This window comes from Pieris brassicae, chromosome Z, assembly GCF_905147105.1.
Source record: "Pieris brassicae chromosome Z, ilPieBrab1.1, whole genome shotgun sequence".
Classification (NCBI taxonomy): domain Eukaryota; kingdom Metazoa; phylum Arthropoda; class Insecta; order Lepidoptera; family Pieridae; genus Pieris; species Pieris brassicae.
The window spans coordinates 4394229-4416314 of NC_059680.1; the positions used below are offsets into that span (position 1 = coordinate 4394229).

The window sequence follows — 22086 nt, forward strand, 5'->3', positions numbered from 1 at the left end:
GTAAATTGTAAATAAAACAAAATAAATGTAGTTTCTGAATATAATACGAATAGAAATCACGTCAATACACATGCATAAAAATGTGAAAACACACAGTTGTGCCACTCAGTGCGATATTCTAAATTATTCGGAATGAAGAATGTAATATGAAGTTATTATTTTCCAACAGAAAAAGTTGGCTGCTAAAGCCAATATCTCAATGAACTTTAGTAACTTTCACATTCTTTGTATAAATAAAATAATTACAATCGGTGGTAACCACGCTCTTAGTTGAACATATTAATGCTAACAGGTGTGCCAGCCAAGATGAATAAGAAAACACTCTAAAAATCTTTTTTAAATAAATCCCAAAATAAAACACTTGAGGCGGTAGTTTGAAGATACTTTTCCAAATGAGATTCACTAAAATACAACAGCTCTTTTAAACCTGTGTTATTAATATATTCATACTGCAACTTAAATCTATAAAATCTGCTTAAATAATAAAAACAAATAAATTAGGTATAAAATATGGCACCGGACAACAATTTCAGTAACCCAAATATTAAGGATGCATACTAAATGTTTTAGTAAATATACAAAATATATTAAAAGAAATTTAGAAGAAACACAGTAAGAAAAATCATTTATCATGTATGATATAAATAAAAAGGGCTTTCTTAGTCCAAGTCTAATACACCTAAAAAGATCTTATAGCCGACTTTTGGAGAATGAAGAAAACACACGACAAAAACTTACAAGTCACAAGATGATTGACAAATTAGTAATTTTGTTACCGAAATCTATTTAAAATAGAGATCTTACATCGCTTAAAACTAAATACAGTTGTAATAGTCGATAAATGCTGTGTCAATATTATTATGTAAATAAGATTTATTGTGCGATACAAATGATATTGACACGTTATGCCCCGGCGAGTTATTTGATATTTGTACATTTTTAATATTCTAAAGTTCATTCAAAGGTCTTATTATCCAACGGTTATAGTAATTCAGCAACCTCATTAAAGTTGACTATTGAAGATTAATATAGCGCTAGTTCACACAGTAAGGCTATCAGTGTTACATGAACCTACCATTATCTGAAATAAGTTTCATTCAATTATTCGGGCTTCATGCACGTTTATTAAAAACGTGTGTTCTTCAGTTAATTATATACTATTTAGCAATTACATACTCTTATACTAATAGCTCACTTCGATTGCTTACTATTGTAACTTAGTATCTTAAACAACATGACTCCATTTTATCTTCTCCACGACACGACGAATAAGTCTTGTTAGTGGAATTCTGGTCATAAAAAATAATATAATCTGTTACCAAATGGGCATGGGAATCTCTTATGAAATGGAATACACATTGGGTTCTAACATCGTTCCTACTATGACTTACCCTCACTTAGTAAGGTCTAGGTTCAAGTATGAACCAGCGCTTATGCTAATATTTGTACAGCTATGACTTAAATGAATTTAGTATACAATATCAATCTCGTTAGAAAAATTTAAAAAATAACGTCTACAAACACGCTAAGTTACCATAAGAATTTCTACACTGCCTCATTTGAACACCAAATAGTCTTAAATATCCTAACGACAGCTAAATAAAAAAATATAGGTATTTTCATTAGTATAACAGTCATTTGTAAGCTACTGAGAACATTAGGCGATTGGTCGTAATTTTTTCACGCTTTAACAATTCGTTCCACCCACCACCCACCGAGTCCTCATTCCTGGCCCTTTTGTACTCATAGTCATACAAAAGATAATTCATAAAACATCGACACAATAATCAAATCTAGCTATAAATAGATTTGTTCGTACAGAGTAGAAGTAGCACTTGAATCGTTGGAAGTTAAGTATAGAATATTGCAATACATTTAATTCAAGCTTGTACACTCTTTACCACTAATTGTTTAAACGGAGCCGAGACCCTGAGAACAAAAATTTATTATTAATTATAAATAAATAACGTGTAAGACCTAGGTAAAAATGTTTCTGTATACAATAAGCATGCATAAAGGTAGTGTATCTGTATACAATAAGCATGCATAATAATGAAATAAGCAATGATAGACTGAGAGAAGAATAATTATAGTACAGCGATTTAATATACTCAAATATCTTTTCCGTTTAAGTTACATAACACGCTCTAGAACTATTATTCCTCTATCAAATCGTTACTGGAGTATTAGTTACCTCGACGACCATTATCTAATTGAGACCAATTCAAGTTATCGCGCTTTCCGCGCGGAGTCACCTCGAGCCGTTGGCGTGGGGACTGACGTCGGCTCCGTTATACCCTAATCCCAGGGCAAATTGTTAGTCACAAACAAGGTGAAAAAAATCGACATTGATGACCTTATTACAGTGGAGCTAATTCTGATGACATAAATGTACGACTCTCCTCGTCATACAAAAATCGTTATGTATATATAAGTTACGACGTAACACAATTACTATGTTAATGGAGATTTCTCTAAGTTTAGACAACGTCAGAATTAGCACCATCATCATGAATGTACAATTAATTCAATAATAAATATATATAATTATAAGTGACAATAATATTACAGTTTTATATATAATTTTTGATTTTGCGTTTTTTTTCTATGGAATCTGGCTGGCAAACTTAGCTATGCGTTGGATGTATGTGTTTCGTGTTAGACTAGTCGCATAATATGTAATTGTTTTTTATTAATTAGATGATTGGATCTAAAAATATGTCTATTATATAAATAATTTGTCTTTAGTGCTTCTAAATACCATTGTTCATTTGTTAGTTGATCTATGTTGACACAATTAACTGTGTCATTAGTCAAAGTTTATGTTTACTAACGGTCTGTTTTAAACAAGGGAATTATGTATTTGTTAATGTTCTGATTTTAGCATCTTAAGAAAACTAATTATTATAATATTCAGAATCATGATCAGTTGAGTGGCTTGTCAGTCACATAATATGTAAACCGGCCAAGAGTGGAAACGACAATTGTATGTGAACAAATGAAACAGGTTTTAAACAAACACGTAAATACTATCTTGTATACCCAGGGATGAAACAATTTGACTCACGTCACTTACAATGTCGTGTTTTATTTACTAAATACGTTGAATGGAAATAACCACATGCAAATAATACCTCTACGATCTATTCTTAGACTGTTATAAATGTTAGTCATAGAGCTTGTAACACGACACTCTCAGCCCATGTTTTATTATTTATACAGTAGCAGGTTTCCATAATCTAGATTGTAAGTGCGTATGTACAAAATATTTGAATTTTGAGCTGAGAATTAAAATAAACGCCTAATTCCTTTTGTCCAAATGAAACCAAAAACATCTCCAGTCTAGGCGGCTAAAATCATATATCGTAGGACAAGTATGAAACATAAATTTTTTATCGTATATAAGCATTACAATAAATAAAATTAGAAAGTACGTTTCGTCAATTTAAAAGGTGCCAAATTCAAATCTGATAATTTTTAGGTTTACACATTATAAAAATGTAAAAACAAATTAAAAACATTATCTTCGACATATTCAATGTGTTATCAACCTTATAAGCTAAATAATACTTGATAAATATCGCTACTACTTGTGTTTACCGAGATAATTAACATTAAAAGTCAATAGGGAAAATGATAAGGTTTTCTAACGGCATTGAGCAATTTTTGGATGCAATGTGGTAGGAATTTGACATTCTCTTGTAAAAAAACGATTCTGTGAATGTCTATACATTTTACGTCATATTTTTTGTGTTTTAAATGTTGCTATTATGATACTAGCAGCGTGTATGCTTTTTGAAATGTACTTATTGAACCTTAAGATTTTACGGGTGTCATGGATGTTCGATATGAAAAAGGGTTTGCAACCACGTTTAGTTCTGTTTAGAGCAGAAATTGTTTATTATACAATGGTTGCTTAATTTCGTTTCTTTTGAAAAAAAAAACAAAATAATATTACAATATATGTAAACGTAAGGAAAAAAAATTAAGCAATTAGCAATTTCTAATTTAGAAAAAATAGTTAATGGTATCCTTGTACGTTATTGAATTTCCCTACTCTTGGCATTTTTTCTAGAGAGCGCATTTCAGCTTTATTTTTCATAGAAAATCGTCGATCGTTGCAACTATGATGAGTTATATATAGTATTTTGGATAGGTATAGAAACTGGACCAAATCCAGGAATTACTTAAGGGACAGGTCAAAAGGAAAGAATGTCATAAAATTGGATAAAACGAGAGCGTTATGTCAGGACTGCAAGTCCGAGATCCGTGATATCTGCCTAGATTTTGTGTAGGATCAAACTGTACAACTTTTCTTTAGAACTCAATCATATATATCTAATTATTCAAGCGTTCGAAATAAACGTTTTCGTTCGTTCGTCCGTTTTGCCTCTGATTTTGAAATTCACGAAAAGGTATTTTCATTTTGTTAGCCTATGATATTCACAATGTAGCTTTCTATTGGTAAAATAATAAGTCAGTTCAGTAGTTCCAAAAGTTACCCCCTACAACCTCACAAACCTCTTTAGTACTACGGCAACAGATAGTAGTTTTTACAATCATTTAAATTTTTAATAAAAACTTATATCCTACTTATGAATGCAATAGTTTCAATGCTCAATCAATTATGAAATTTGATCAAAAAAAAATTATTTATCAAATTTTGAAAAATTACGTCTATTATAATCAAATTTCTGGAAAAAATAAAATTTATTTTAACGTTTATACGATAAGGATGACCTACGATCTGAGATAATTACGTATCTCTCCGCATTAGAGTTTGTTGATAACATACGAGTACCTATTATATTACTGGACGTCACAATGGATAAGCATGTATGTACTGTGTTGCAATATACAAAACCATTTTTACCTAAAACGAATCCACTTTTGTACATTATTAAAGAATTAATACAAAGCGTAATGAAAGTAATACGTTTCTTTGGTTTATAAAAATTACTGCAACGCTGGTATAAATATAGCGAAATTAAATAAAATTGTAAGTCAAACCGGCTTTACCAGTTCTAGCATAAAATTTCAAAGGCACAAATATTTTGCATTACAAATTATAACAAAGCAATGTGTTTCAGTTAAATTTCGTATTGAAATTATTTTTTTTAGAAATAAAGTAAAATTAGTGTGATATGATGTTATCTAACGTAATTAAATGTAATTTTTTTGTAAAATTTTCAATATGTATGAAATGGATTAAGTGTTGTCTTATAACCGATTTCCCTAGACATTAAAATAATAAATACGAATTGCTAATCCACACACAAGCGTCTGTACTAGTGTGAGAAATAAATCACACACACAATTAAATACTTATCTATCTCTTTTCATCATAGCGTAAACTCAATGTAGCAGACAGAGACTGTAGTTATACCAACTGCATTGACTAACGTCAGATTAATTTTGTAACCTCACACTAACCCCCTGTTTTGACTAGATCACAACTCTTCCGTGGAACATAATGCACATGATGCGTGAATATGTAAATGGGTGTGTGTGCGTAAGAGTGTATTTCTGTGGCCGAGAGATGTTATAAGCGTGCGTGCGCTGCCGGGAACTGCGTAATGTTAGGATATAATTCAGAGACCTCTATAGAATGTTTCTCGTATGTCAAAATTGAATATGTTGTTGAAATACGAGATCCTTACCGCTAAGACCCATTATTATGTAGCTCATTCCACGTACTATACACAGTTTAATGATTATATGACCCAAAACCACACATATAGCGTTTTCATAAAAACTAAAACAGTCCAAATCAAGCAATATTCTCTTTCCATGACAGCGTAAAATCAATTTTTTGCCATTGTTAGTTCACGACATACTTAAAACTACTGCACAGATTTACATACATACAGTTAGGTAGAGAAAGTTGTGCGATTTTGGGGACTTCGAAAATTGCTAGATATTTCACTTAAGACAATGTTTTTATATTTTAAACTCACCTTTATCTTGGAGATATCAACGCCTGTGACGCCTTTGACAAGGTCCGGGATGCTTTGGACAATGCTCAGCACTTCGCCTGTTAATTTAGCAGCACCAACTTCACCGTCACCGCAGGAGACCATTGTAACTTTACGGGCTTGAGATAATGGAGCGGCGACTTCAGCAGCAACCTGAAAAGAAAAATACTCATTGTATTTATTGATTGCAAATAGAAAGTAGGAGTAGTACATACTGCAGAACACTGAGTAATAGAAATGACAATAACTAACTTAATAACTAAGTGTCAACCAAACTCACACGATTTTGAATTGTTATAGTATGGATAAAGTGGCTTTATTATTATTATTTTTCACTTTTATTTAATTGATACATGAGAGTGTTTTACGATCAAAAATATGTATTTGTTGCCTACAATGACCAGCGGTATTCCTAATTGGTGCTTAGTATGATTGTCGATAGTAAAATGTATGCATGAATACCTTATAACAAAGCAATGTGTTTCAGTCAAATTGTGTATACAAATGATATTTTATAAGTAAAATACTTAATGTAGAATACCTTTTTCTATCTTGTATTTGTCAAATTTAACCACAGACATAAAACCTAATGAAATGAGTACCTAAAATGGTGATATAAGAATGTCTAATATGTAAGTTAGCTTATCATAAATCACACTGGTTTGCTAATAAATTTACCTTGAACTTATCTCTTTCATTTCTCACCGTTTCGCAGAGTTATCTCTTCCAAAAAGACTTATCATTTATATCTCTCGCCTATATAACATATTTAGTGAGAATTCAGTTAGTAATGAGGATAAATGCTGCTGTCTCATGCTGTCTGTTAATGAGTTTCAGATTTTATTGTTATTCTTGTATGTTCCTAATTAAGTTTTGATTGTTGTCTTTGGGAAAACCATTTTTAATAAAAATATTAAAAATAAGGGTTAATTTATACCAGAGATTAAGCGTTGCATTCTTAACCCTGAGGTTATGCAAAAACCGTGATTTACCGTGTGCCATTAGAACATTACTTTTAATTATTAGTGAAGAAACTGGCATGTCTATAGATACATAGTTGGAGTTAAATGTTTAGTACACGTGTAAATTTGTTAAAGATGACAAAAAATTAAAAAAAATCGAAGATAAGAACAACCTTGTCGATTAAATTAAATAGTTTCGCCTTTATCAGTGACAAGGTGTATATAATAGTGATTAGCTACAGTTAAGAATATTAAAATCCACTCAAACGATATTTTTCTATCAAATAAAATTTTATTCAATGACAAGTGACAAATCAGTTATAATTTACATATTGTCAATGTTAAATTTAATATTGCTTCATAAAAGTAAGACAAACTAATTTAGACTGAAAATGTGGAATTCAATAGTTTCAGTGGTAAGAGTTTCACGGACCTTGGTACTTAGCGGAGCAAATTTCTAAGTAGCTCAAAAGCCCATCAGGTACAAATACATATAGTCAACATCAAAATATATTGTACACGTGTGAATGTTAAAAATAAATTAAACGACTTTAATTTACGGCCAGTTTTTATAGAAACTTCGCCACGCCTTTCAATTAATATTTTATTTTGCAAATTACAAACAATTTGCTCCACACGTAAAGGAATGAATCGTGCAATTAAACGTCTTTACCAGAATTGGGCAAGTTTTGATATTTAACAAAACATTTATATCTATCTATATGCAATCGTTTGAGTAGGTCTACGAAGATTCTTTCAAGCATTTGTCTCTATTGTATGTGCTGCAATATTTTGGCCACATAGCTCAGAAACCTTATAACAACCATAAAAACTTAAGTCTATAGATCAAGGGGACGCAGGACACGCTGGACCGATCAGGTATCACAAAACCTGGGCACAACGGTCTCTGACGCTATTCACTTAGTTGGAGAGCATTAGAGATAAACCAGCAGTGCAGTGATCTGCCACACCGACGCTTAGCAGTGAGCAAGCGATCGTAGGTGTTGATGTATTTTTAGTTTCATTGAGAAACGACTAACCCTATGGTACCATATTTTTTTTAATAAACCAAAATCAGTTAGCAGAGGTTGGGTCTAGTTTTATGAGTTATCAAATATTTTTCTATAAATATTGTATATGGTATGACTTTATAGAAATCTTTCATATTAATTTGTGTAGCCAGATCAACCATGATGTTTTTTTAATAAGAAAATGATTTCACACATCTTCGGGCCCATGGTTATAAAAATAAATTTAATAATGCTTTGTAAATGTACAAAAAGGAAAAAATGCAAACCCAACTTATGAAAAATGCTTCGGAAACAAAACAGATGGTGGGAGAAACTGTAACTGTAGTGTGTAGTGTGCGATTCCTCGAATCTCAAATCTTGCTCTCATCTCAAAAACAATTTGACTTAGGGTCCTTCAAGGGAAAGGCTTGCCAATTTGGGCGGCGGTATCACTTAAAATCATCTAATAGAACAGCCATAAACAGAAGCAAAATATCGCTAGCTTGACTGCTCTTATCTTAAAAGACTCGTATATCGAGGTACCACTGTATATATAAATTTCAGATACCGCAAAAGGCTCAATTTTAGAATTCAAAAGTAGTTGTTCATTATTAAAATAAATTAAAAGGAAAATTTCAAACTTGTATCATATATAAATAATTAATATAGACGAAAGTTAAGCAAAACTTAAATCGCAGTTTAACTAACCATAAGCAATGGCTGGTTAGCCGGAGTTAGAGCCTAGCGGTCATATCCTCAGATTACGTGTAACTGTTTCGTAATTACTTTTACAGACACATTTTAAAAGCCAATGAACATTAAACACATCAGTAAAATAAATTTTTGGACTTATGACTAGCAATATGTCTTCTGAAAAGTCAAAAAGATATGTTACCCTTGGCAAAGTGTCCAGCATCATATCAATCATCGCAGCGGATCCATATTCGTCCCACGCATCTGCTTTCTTCGCCATTTGTTCGGCATCGGCCACTGCTTTGGCTTTAATAGCGAACGCTTCAGCCTGTCAAAATTTATAAAATACATAAATTTATGCCTCAATTTCTTTAGTTTATTAACTAACGTAACGTCACTCGATTTAACACCATACTCGCTACGTTAAAGTTACTTGATTACGTTTGTTGAAAATGACATGAGAACTTAAGAAGACGAAGCTTTAACCAGATACATGAAACTTCCTCACAATCGAGTAGCCCGCAATATCGCACTACAACTCACCACACAACTTTGTATTGAAGAAGTCCCAAGCATTCACGAATATACAATGTAAATACATAATTATGTAGCAATAAACAAACTAATAATGATGATTCACAGTAAGGTATTAAAACGACTCGAAAGTACTCTATGGAGTGAAAATGTCATTTTTCATCACAATTTTATTTCATTGTCCATCCAAACAGAACCATTAATTAAACTTTAAGGTTTCTTTTCATATAATGAGACTTTTTATGACGTCAGATATTGCGTATGTGTATCGTACATACAGTTGATACTGTATTTGTTTCTTCTATTCTGCTTATGAATCTAAAAGTCTAAAACTAGGTAGTTTAAGTTTTTTTCGTTAAGTTGGCGCGACTGCATTTTTAGCAACTGCAAGTTTAAACTAAAATAGTAAATCACGCGAAGAAACCACAACGAATTAACCAGGAAATTTTGTACATTTTGCTTTAAATTAAACTAGTCATTTTATTGTTAGATTATTTGAAGAATTTCTGAACCAATTCAAGCAAACTGAAAAGAGCGTATTAATTCTTAAAAGGCCGGCATTTCCGAGCCCTCTGGCTGTACGGACAGTACCCATATCGGTACGGCGGTATCACGTAACCCTAAACATCCTGCCAGTGTGCCTAGAATTTCTGAATACAGAGAAAAGGTCGTGAAACTCGAAAACCACTGGACCAATTCGAATAATTTTATTCCGAGAAATGATGAAAATTTTAATGGAGAAAAAAAATCGGAAAAATTATAATATTAAAAATAACAGTTTTTTAGGTTTTACCGGGAAAAGCGAACGGTCCCCTATAGGGTAGCATAGCAAAAAGTACTACATATATAGCTACTAAAGCTAGTAAAAAATCACATTAATGCGTAACAAAGTTTGTGGGGTGGAGAAAATAATCATATATATACGACTAGATGTTAACTTTTTTATGTATATGTTTTACATAATTGTAATCCTAAAGTCATACAAATTGTTTTAACTGGAGTAAATTAATCCCAAGGATTAGGATTCTTTAAATATTCGTCAAATTTATAAGCTTTATTGATTAATTTACGTTTAAGAGCTTTGAATTTATTTAGTGATAATTCTCCAATTTCACTTGGGAGTTTGTTGAAAAAACTAATACAATTTCCATATAAGGAGTGGTTTATCTTCTGGAGCCTTGATTGGTCGTACGCTTAAATTAGTTCTGTTTCGAGTATTATACAGGTGAAATATACCATATGTTTTAAAATTCATAATATTTTATTGTACACACAACAAGGCTCGATAGTGTCAAAATAATTCCTTAAAATTAAGAAATTATTTTTTATTTATTTTGGAATTTTACGAATAGCAACATTCTTAAGAGATCTATGGCAGCATGAGATGAATATATAGTGTATATAAGTTAATCTTTTTTATGGATTTGTCTAATACATTAGAACCCTTACTACGGTTTATTTTTAAACGTACCTCTCCGCGAACTTTGACCGCCTCTGCTTCGGCCTCCGCTTCAAGAACAGTCTTCAGCCGGTGAGCTTCGGCCATCTTCTCCAAACGGAACTTTTCTGCCTCCGCTGGTCTATAAGAAAAAGCATTAATCAAAATTTCCCAAACATGAGTTTTTAATAGCAAAAAATCAAGCGAAAAATCTGTTAGTATAAAATGTGTGGATCTCAAAAGTTATCGAACTGATTTTGATGACACTTAGACATCCTAAGTAATATAGCTTTAGCGATATAATATCTGAATTTCCGGATACATACATACATTTTTATAATGTAGCACATTCGCTTGGAAGCTCAAATAGATAATCATACACAAATATGATCTCCAGTAGTGGATAAGTCATCAACAGTTTAATTACATCCTAAAGGCAAAGCGTTTAAAATGTTATGTGGACTGGCGATATATGCCAAAAAAATCCTAAAAGAAACTCACTTGCGAACAGTGGCCTCCAACTCTCTCTCACGCCGTTGAACTTCCCATTTCTGAACATTGATCTCCTGGGTACGTTCGACAACCGCTATTTGCATTTGTTCCTCTTTAATGCGTTGCTTCGTTTTCGCAGCTTGCAACTCGTACGCCATTTCCGCTTCCGCCTGAAACAAAAAATTAAAATATAGCATTCAATAAACTATGGAGGTGTAGGTGTGAGCTAATAGTAGTTGGATATTTATTATATATGTAATATTTAGACATATGGTATGGCAGTCTTTTTTGTTGATATTGATGTCTTTTAAAAAACTGTAGTACATCACTTTGCTTTATAGTCAATAGATTTCGCGGCGTATGCCATAAAAGGATTGTTATTGGTATTTTTTAAAACCTTTTATTTTAAATTTATTAATTATTTTAAACCTTCTATTTAATACATTTTAAACACGGATTCCGGATTATTTGAATAATATTCAATATTTCATCAGGGATCATGTAGGATTTTAATGGTGAAAGAACTTTTCAAATCGGTCCAGTAATTTTGAAATCTATTCAATTCAAACAAACCTTTCCTCTTTACAACTTTAGCATAGTGGAAATGGATTGAGATTGATTGTTAAAAAGTGACCAACTTTAGACAAAAACCTTTTTTTTCTTCTTCTAAATGTCATTTTGGTGACTGAGTATTAAACCTATTTGGGTTAAACCTGTTCCCTTATTTGGAATAAACCTAAATGTAAATCGAAAAAGCTTCACAACTTTCAGTTTCTGAGAAATTTGTTGACAAAAATACGCTTAAATAGTTACTTAAACATCCATTTCTACCAAAAACAAACATCGAATACCTTTATGGTTTGAACTTCCACATCATAGGCGGCTTTTTTCAATTCGAAATCTCTTTGTGCTTTCGATATTTCAGTGTCGTTGAGGAACCTCGCTGCCATTCTTTGTTCCTCAGCCATTGCCTCCTTAATTCTGGCTTCAGCATGGGCTTCAGCCTCCCCAATACGAGCGTCCCTTTTCACTTCTGCCGTACGCGCCATACCTAGTGCCTTTAGGTATCCCTAAAAATAATAAAAAATATTATTTCACTATATTTAAACAACAGAACTGTCCAAATGCTTAAAAATACCCTTTTTTACGATACTAAAATGACGTTATCGGGCGCGTCCGTTCAGGGATTTGTTTATAAATACAGCGAATTTGTATTTCAATAAGTGAATTGTATAAATTCAAATTAAATTTGTGTATTCCGAATTCGTCAACAACGTAGACTTATCAAAGGTCTATATAAGATTTTATCATCATCTCCAATGAACCTGGTGTGAACATGTCACATGAGTTGTTAGTGCACAAGTGTGTATGCAGACATAAGTGCACCTAGGTCCATATACTGGAGACTGGAGTAACATAAGAGCATGCTCAGAGCAGACGTTTTCGTTTACGTACTCTTCAGAGGTACCAGGGCTAATTCTTTATTTTACCACACTTACTATGAAGAAGAATACGAAGAACAATTTATAATTTATAAATTACTTGTAGAATTTTAGTCCACACATGAGTCGTTCGTCAAAAATGTTATAGATTTGACAAGAGAATTTTTTTTATTATGCATGCATGCAGAATGCCATTTACTACAAAGCATCAACTTTTTATGTAATTGCGTATTTTATTAATTGTCTTAGCATCACAGTCGGTTGTCTTTCGGTTACTTTAATTAAATCAAGCAGACAATCTAAGACAAGCCTTCTAAAATTAACACTACTGAGCCTAATTCTACAAGCACCACGCTAATTTATAAAGTAGCATACCTTCGCCTCCTGCCATGCCATGCCATGTTAAAAGAAACAATATGACAAGTAAATGGCTATTATGATTATTATAAGATCTACTAAATTTTAAGATGCAGGCATGCTATTTGCCTTTAACGATTTTGCTTTGCAAAAGTAATAAACAAATTGTAATGGTGAAAAATCCGACTTCATAATCTTTAAACTTAAAAACTCTGCAGCAATGTGATTTTGTGTACTGTCTAATTAAATAATTATAAATTGATTTATGTCATATGTATATTTATGATATATTGATATATATATTAATATGTCTTGTTATTAGGTATGATGTCCGAGTTTTTTTGGAGTCAGTTGAGAAGAAAGAGCTCCTATGTCACACTAAGAACCTTTAAAATTCTAATTGAACCAAATTTACGAAATTGCCTGTGACTAGAGGTGACTAGGGACTCTTTTTCAATCGAAAAAACTTTGATTGTAATATAATTTTAACGTACCTCTTCATCTCTAATGTCTTTAAGAGTATAGGAGACAACGGTTATACCCATGTTGATAAGATCACTGGAGGCGACTTCAAATACCTTTAATAAAAACACATTAATCAATCATAACATAGAGGAAATTAGAAAAAAACAAAGTTTACAATGAAATAGCTGATCATACAAAACATACTTTTTTTGAAAATATTTTTCTATCCTTGTATATCTCTTCTACTGTCATTGAACCCATAATAGCACGCTGATGACCTTCTAGAGTCACAAGGGCTATATGTTGAATTTCTTGCTCTGATTTACCCAAGAACTGCTCACAAGCCGAAAGAAGCATCTCAGCATTCTGACCCTGGATTTTAACCTGTAAATAAGAATTAAAAATAGTTTCAGCCTAAAATTGACAATAAGCAATATAAATATTTATTTCCTTAGAAATTAGCTTGCTCTACTGAGAGGTTATGAGGACTCCATAACACATAATATGTGCATTCACATTAATCTTTACATTATATATTGCTTTTGCTATTGCTTGGCAAGTATGCAATCTATTCATTATTTCATACACAATATAAACAATATCCCATAAATATTTAAACATCTCAAACATCCTCTAGCCTAACACATTGTCCTTGGTGGTCCATTAACATAATTAAGGTCAGAACAATAATAGCAATGACTAATGCAAATTGATTACCTGCGCAATGCCAGTCACAGATATGGGCACACCCTGAATCGTATAAACTGTGGGAGACTCTACTTGCAGGGTCATTGTATTAAGTGATATTCTTTGTACACGTTGAATTGCCGGCCAGACAAATGCTCGCCCACCCGGTACCAAAAGGGGCTTGGAATAACAGCATCCTAAGTAAAATATAATCTTATTAACACATAGCACACTTGTTAGCAAATTGAATATGAATTAATTGAAATGCAAAGCAATTTTAATATATGTATTGTTTAAAAATTATATATTATGTTAGAAACAAATTGCAATTCTGAAGTCAATTATAATAATTCGCAGTTCAGGCACTGCAATTAAGCATTGAAGATTATTAATGGGCACTTTTTTAAATACAATCTCCTTCCCCTGGGCATGGGATGGATTTATATTATAGTTCTTTTTCTTTAAAGGCAATGAGATGACTTTTAGGTGAGGCATATCCTTATTGATACCATGAAAAAAAAAAATGACAATCAGCCTTCTGTGCCTGACGCACGCCGTCGACTTTTTAGGTCTCAGGCAAGTCAGTTTCCTCAAGATGTTTTGCTTCAATCAATAGTTAAATGCGCACATAGAAATAAAATCCATTGGTGCACAGCCGAGGATCTAACCATGAGCGTCACACGCTGAAGCCACTAGACCAACACTGCTAGTTTTAAATGCAATCATTGTACGACCTCTGGTTTATAGATATATATATATATTACCAAATATACCATAAAAGGAATAGTTGAAGTCATCTAAAGAAAAGCTGCATCTACTACTACTCTCTATTTAGGGATTTATTTTTAAATATTTTATTTAATAAATAACTTTTGGTATTACAATGTCTACAGTTATGAAAGCACTATTTTGTACAAAACATGATTATAACCCTATAATAATGAAACTTAGAAAATTAAGAGTACTTCTATCCCATTTCTTCACTCAAATGTAATAATGTTCACTCTACCCATGTGCGCCTGCTACTATCGTAAGACAGTGTTATTTATCTAATCAATGAGTCTTATGAGCTGTTGTTATGTTTTTATTGAGTTACACCACTTCCTTACCTAAACCAGAATTTGTTGATCAGGTTGACTTATTTAAAATTAAATAAATAAATTGAAAAGCACCTCCATAAAAAATAAGTTTTAAAAACGTATTTTTATTAAACTTAAACAAAAAAAGCAGCAGCAGAACCCGAAGCAGACCACTTATATGTTAGACGCAAAAGTATAATATTACCTACGACTCATATAAGGAAAAGCACGCGAAATTCGCACAGCTCATATATAAGTCATTTATATAAACTGAATAAGTTCAATTAAATCGTAAATTTATCAACGTTTAGTATGATAACATAAAAATAGAGCAAACAATAGCTGCATTGGAGTACCGCAAATTATATACCGCCCAGAATATTGGGCTAGGTAAAGATCAACTTACCCGAAACAACAAGCGCTTCATTAGGACCACAAGTCACAAATCCCCAGGTCATGTTCGATGGTTTAAATATATTCAATTCAATTTAACAAATCTCAAAAAAAACAAAATTATACGAATTATTGAAATCAAACATAAATCTAATTATTTATCAAAAAGCGGCCTCAAATAGTAATGGTGGGGACTGGAAACATCGGACACCCGAAACATGAAAGTCGAAACGCCAATCGAAAAAATGTTGGATGACTGTTGACATATTAAGCTGTTTTGTATTGACATCTGTCATACTAAGAAATATGAATGTGTCCACAGATAACAATTGTTGGCCTCGGTGTTTATCATAGAATAAAAACTAAACCGTTGACCTGTGTTAAAAGTAAGAGTAACCTATTTGGGTGTGAATGTTAAATAACACATGGGTAAATGAGAGACCTTATTGACACTTGTGTCCATTTTTGGTTGGTGGACTTTAAACATATTTAAATAAACTGCGTTTTTTTATTCTAATCAGTTATTATTACAATATCAGTTGGTTATATTATAATGACAAGATTTTACTCACGACGTTGTTATTGTTTCTTTTTCCGACGTCGAGACGTGACGACCCCATCGTCCACTGGTGAAATAACCTGTGACGTAAGGTTATTTCACCAGTACAATCAGTCAACCCATTGGATATAGCGAAAGCTTTCAATTGGGTGTGGCACAGAGTACTGCTCTCGCAGATTCCAGCTTACGGGCTTCCCGAGAAATTATGCCACTGAATCTCGAGCTTTTTGGCCGATTGAAGCATCAAGGTCGTCATCGCCGGAGCGTGTAACGACGTTAAACCCGTGAACACTGGGGTCCCACAAGGCTGTATTTTATCCCCGATCCTGTTTCTTCTGCATATCAAATTAGCAACATTCATTGCTATGCGGCCGATAGCACTGGGGATACTCTTTACACTGGCCGGGCATGTATTACTCGAGAAGTTGTCGATGAGTACCGGAACAAACTTGTGTCTGAAGTCGAAACACAACTACGTGGAGTCTCGTAATGGGGTAGACTAAACCTTGTCCAAATTGACCCAAAGAATACACAAGTTTGCGCGTTTTCTGCTAAAAAAATACCATTTACCACAACAGTATACCTCTCTTAAAAGTCACGCAGCCAGCATCGGAAAATTGGGGCGGGGGCTCCCTAGTACCAACTCTTTCCACTTGACCGTATTCAACCAAGAGCGTCAACGACCAGTTATTTACCGTGCGGCTTGATCTCTTAACGATGCGTTGAGTCTTTCTGCATCTTCTACCATGGAGAGTGTTCAACGGAGTTGTTCGGAATAATGCAACTGAATTTCGTCACCAGACGTCAAGGCAGAATAATAAACACCATCCGTATCACCTTTAAGTCCGTCGTTCCACAGCTGAGCGTTTCTTAATGCCGTTTTTGCCGCGCCCTGTGACTTTCTGTAACCATATCCCCACTATTACCACACTCATAAATTGTATTTTAACGTAGATAAGCCAAGTTAGTTATTGTTATCGTCGCAACCCAACTACCCGTAATTTTATTTTACTTATAAGCTCATTTTTAAACCATTAAAGTCAGTTATTACCTAGCTTCAAACAAAGCGTATTATTTAATCATATCCGTATAAAACCGCCACCAAACTTAATTCACTTAATAATTAAAAAACAGTACTAAACATTAGGCCAATACAAGATGTAGAATTAATGTATTAAAAAAATTCTTTGGCTGTTCGATATTTTAATTTTTAATAAAAAATGCACAGAAAGGACGATACTAGTCGAAGAAAACTACTGCCAACTTACGTAAAATAAAAAAAAACGTATATTGACATTGTTTTACATTATTTTTTACGCTTTATTTTTTAATGCCATCATAGAAAGTAGATCCGACTGGCCCTATCACAGTGACATGGTCAGTTATATTTTTTAATTACGACCTATTTCATATCAAACCATTTGAATGGCGACATTATGAAATTATCAATTTTACAAAAACTCTCTAGGAGCCCGACGTAAATGCTCAGGTTAACATTAAAGTCGAACTACATGAAGTAGTTACGGCTATACAAACTAGATGGCGCTACGTATTCTAAAATAAAATAAAAAATTAACATGAGTTAATGTTTAATCATCTTGACATTTCCCAATTCAATATAGTCGATATTAAAATAACCAGTCGTTATAGCAATGAGAGGTAGTATTTACAAATATTATAGAAGTTGCAACTTGCATGGTCCGATAGTCTGTACTTTACAGATAATATTTAATAAAAAAACATAAATCGTATACATTTCGTCTGTAGATACAGAGGGTTTTAGAGGCAAACATCTATTATCATACTCACGTACGATGCAATTACACAGCGGTTACTGTCATTATGTTTAAAACCTGGTGTCTGCGTTGTCAATAGCCTTTGAGAATTGATGTTTATATTTAATAAATAAATACCAGTCTCATATGAATTTCCGAAGTTCGGGTTAAAAAAACAGACATAATTTCTACCGATTATTCCAGCCGGGTCTATAGAGAAAACAACGAACCGTTGCTACTAGGTCTGTTTATTTTTATATGGAATGTGGGTTTTAAATATGGACACAAACAAACATTCATTTATTACATTTATTTCTTTGTTAGATCAATTGTTTTTTTTTGTACATAATAAAAATATCAACCTGGTGTTTTCCATACGTCTGTGTTCTTCTAAAGCATAAATAAAAAACGAAAATTTGAAAATCTTTTTTTTAGCTCTCAAACCTGTAACTTCTATTAAATATGTAAAAACATAACTTGAAAATATTGTATTCCCATGTTTATTACTACATTAGCGATTTTCACTAATGAGAAAAGTCGATTTTGATCTAGTAGTAGTGTTTTGCTGATATATTTCATATGCAGTCATTCTAAAGGCAAAATATATATGAATTTAATTAGTTAGTGGGGCAATTACATCACCCGTTTCACAGATGGTTGAATCCTCAGCCAAGTCTCGAGGTCAATCATAATTGTTTCGCCGTTTAACAAAACCCAGTACTTTCATTTGTTAAGACGGACTGAAAAGCCGTTCAATAAAATTCCTATTGCAACGAATAGACCTTTCGTCTATGTAATCAAATCGGTACAAATTTACGGTAGTTATCGAATAATCGCAGTAATTACTTAATTATCATTGGATCACAACTATTACCTGCAGACTGACAGCATTACCTTTGTAAAGCTTTCAGAACAATTAAGTGTCATTAAAGTCATAAAAATACTTAAAAAAACGTGAAGTACTAGTAATTTCTTAAAATATTGAAAGCACGCGTGATATTGTGACTACAACTGTTTACGATTGTAGTCGATTTTAAAGTTGAAGTTGCAAGGCGAGTTCGTTAGTCGGGAAGTGTACACCTGCCTCGAGACTTTTAGCAGATTGACAATAAATGCGCTTGGCAATTTAGTGAAATTATCAAAGGCATGAATCGATGTGAGTCGTGGAGGGGTCTAAGACGTGAGGGGCCGCGATTGTAGCGCGGGGCGACGAGGGACGCGGTGGTAGCGCGCAAGTCGTTCTACGTATCGACCGGCCCGGATGTGCATCGAAATGCCGCCGGAGAGATCAACCCACCTTCACACGGAACTACACGACCGCGTTTCAATCGAATACTATGACACGCAGAAGGCACCAAGTGTTTTTAGCCTTCGAGCGCTCGTCTCGCTCGCTGGCCTCGCTCTTACTCTTGTATGCCTTTAACCTTTACTTTTGTCTCGGATACCGTTCGTATTCATTTATGGTCAGATTAACTTTACGTTCGATAATAGCGTTTCACCAAAGAGTAAACTGATAACTTCGTACAATCTGAAGGATAACAATGCGCATCTCATGACTTTGTAGAAGTACTTAAAATTCTATTGGAAGCTCTAGTAATTTTATTAGTTCCTTTAGGTCACTATGTAAAAGTGTACTACTCGTAATTGTACATATAACATAATAATATTGTATTTTGATAAGTGGGAGTTTTTTTAATCAATTTCGTCCGAATAAAACAGATGAAATTGCTCAAAATAAAGCTGTTTATCTCATTCAATGATTTTCAATTTATTGATACTCAATATCTACTAAATACAAATTAAAAGACTTTGAGAGCTTCGTATTGATACTCAATATCTTCTAATTATTATCTACTAAATACTAATTGAAATACTTTGAGAGCTTCTTAGTGATACTGGTTTAATTTTAGCGGCAATCAAAACCTTGTAAATGTAAGAAAATTATTTTACTTCATTTAGTATTTATCATAAGGTTGATTTACAAAAACTGTCGCCTAGACCAAGGAATTAGAAAAAAATAGCGAATATAACTCATGGAAGGACCAATGGGATAAGAGTCTGGATTGGATTGGATTGTATTGATATTACGATTAAGGATCTAAGTTTAATGTGTGTAATGAAGACTGAACACCGGAACAGTAGAAGGGAGTATCTATTTCCGACGAAGCTCGGTCATTGACACTGATCCGGAACCACACTTGAGCTATTAAGTACAAACAACTTTTATACTTTAATTGCGCTGATACTGAATTAATAATTTCGAATTTCTATTGTTGTTCGAAGTGAACGAACCATCGCAATTTTAAAATCACGGCGGTGTTATTTTAGATGCCTTTATCGATTTCGATCAGTTTAATGGAAAATAACCCTTTGTTTAATGTAGACGAGGTGTGAGGTAACTACATAATAAAGTTGGAAAATTAAAAACTTTTCTAGAAAAAAACAAGTGAAATCACAGCGCTAACATATTAAAAAGATAATTTTAAAAGAAAGTTTTAATAAACAATTCTTATGCGAGTCTTTCTTGAGTTGCAGGAGTCGTGAGACAGGTTTATAAAGGGTTCACTGACACGATGTGTTCGACGTTAAATAAATTAAGAATCGTCAAAGGACTGCTTATAAAGCGCAGTTGCAATATTGTAATAAAAATTCGGCCTAAAAAGTTGGTGCCTTTCTTCCGAGAAGGCGGCAAACGAGAAAGGGATTCACGGAAAGGCGCCTGATTCGTTCTTTCACTTGTTTTAAGCGAGGGGCGGACTCAACAGTTCCGCGTGTATTGAATTCTTTGACGGTTTATCTCTATAAGTGCTTTGGGAAACTTTAACTGTGAGCTTAAAAGTAGGTGAAATTAGGTCAAGAAATATAATTTAATAATATCTAAGTTTCTTTGAGTCCCGTGGTTTGTAGTACTAGTGCGAATCATCGCCAATACTTTGGAAGAGAGTACCTATGAATATTTAAATACAATGCAATTGAATTCCTTACGACCACCGGTAACTAATTGACATGACAGTGTTTCTTTTTAACTATCATCATTGTGCTCTAAAAAATTCTTATAAATAAAATTGATGATGCTTTAAAAAATGTAAACAGATTTTGGCTATTTATTTGCATAAGATGTTTTTGAACATAAAAAGTCCCGTAGACATTGATTAGTTCGCTTAGTAATTCTTAACTGAAAAAATGTGTAACTGTAAAAAAAATCTCGGAATTCGTAATATATTTGCATTTTATTTCCAACTACGAAAATCGCTTAGACGGGGTTGTAGTGTAGAATCGCCCAGGCCTATGTTTCTTTTTTGCCCCCCGTGGATTCCATTGCCCCATGTCCAACCTGTAAGTCCAGCACTTTGCCGTGCATTGACCGCGCCACTGAGTGCAAAGCCGTTGGACAAGATACAGTGAACGTTTCGAAGTTTCCCGTAAACCATTATCAACGATTTATTTTTATTTGCCATCTCATCAACTATATAATATCGACTGTGTGTGCGAAACGTTTGGCCGCATTACATATTTAGGTTTTTTTATGTTCGATATTAGAGTAGAAATAAAATAATAATATAAATTAGCCAGTCATTGTAAATATTTTCATATTGTTTAAAAACGGCTTAAAAATGTAATTTATTATCTGTGATTCTTCCTTAGTGATTTATAACTAACCAATGTAGTGATAGTGTACGAAAATTGTTAATGTATTACAATTCAGAGTATTTGTATGTGTTTGCTATATTCGTGTCATCGGTCATGAGAATAGTGTAACTATTAGATAAAGTTGTGACGTTTGTTAGAGAAGGATAAAAGGGATCGGTCGCGCGAATGAGATAGGACGAAAGAAATGTCGCGGCGCGGCGGTTGCGCGCGCGCCGTTCATTGATGGGCAGGCGCCGTGGAGGGATGAGGAGTGGGGGCGAGGAATGCGGCCGCGGCGAGCAATGACCGCGCCAGGGTCGCTTCCTTTACGAGAAGCGCGGGCCGTCGTACTACAGCCGATTCCCCTGCGCCCGCTCCCTCATGGTACAGCGTACTACATGGCTCTAGCGGCGACGGCGCGCGCTTTTCGATCCGCAGTCCGTTAGAAAAATTAAGTGCGCCGCATTCCGCGACCGTTTCGGTATCTCTATACAACATAGATGTCCTTATTAACTTCCGTTTCGTTCTAGAGCTGTGAACGTTTAATGTCTGAAAACGTAACGCTCGCTGGGATACTAGCACGTCCCCGAGTACT

The 22086-nt window shown here is 33.5% G+C and overlaps 1 protein-coding gene across 2 annotated transcripts; it reads right to left on the reverse strand.

Moving 5' to 3' along the window:
- Positions 1-26: 26 nt before the first annotated feature.
- LOC123718621 (flotillin-1) lies at positions 27-15746 on the reverse strand. Of its 2 annotated transcripts, XM_045675283.1 has the most exons (11): positions 15541-15746; positions 14086-14252; positions 13573-13752; positions 13398-13481; positions 11956-12174; positions 11114-11274; positions 10646-10754; positions 8843-8968; positions 5958-6128; positions 2195-2298; positions 27-1929 (listed from the first exon to the last, which is right to left on the reverse strand). In XM_045675283.1, the coding sequence occupies exons 1-10, from the start codon at positions 15590-15592 to the stop codon at positions 2230-2232; spliced, it is 1338 nt and encodes a 445-aa protein (XP_045531239.1). In that variant the 5' UTR covers positions 15593-15746; the 3' UTR covers positions 27-1929; positions 2195-2229. The 2 variants fall into 2 exon arrangements, with proteins under 2 accessions (XP_045531239.1, XP_045531240.1); XM_045675284.1 differs by lacking the exon at positions 2195-2298.
- Between the last annotated feature and the right edge of the window lie 6340 nt (positions 15747-22086).

Bases quoted from the DNA above. Each gene is read 5' to 3' on its own strand.
- LOC123718621 (XM_045675283.1), bottom strand. From the start codon at position 15,592: ATGACCTGGGGATTTGTGACTTGTGGTCCTAATGAAGCGCTTGTTGTT. The intron at 8,969-10,645 runs GTACGTTTAAAA...AAATTTTGACAG, and splicing joins CGGTCAAAGTTCGCGGAGAG to GCTGAAGCGTTCGCTATTAA. The intron at 2,299-5,957 runs GTGAGTTTAAAA...CCCTGGGATTAG, and splicing joins TTGATATCTCCAAGATAAAG to GGTATAACGGAGCCGACGTC.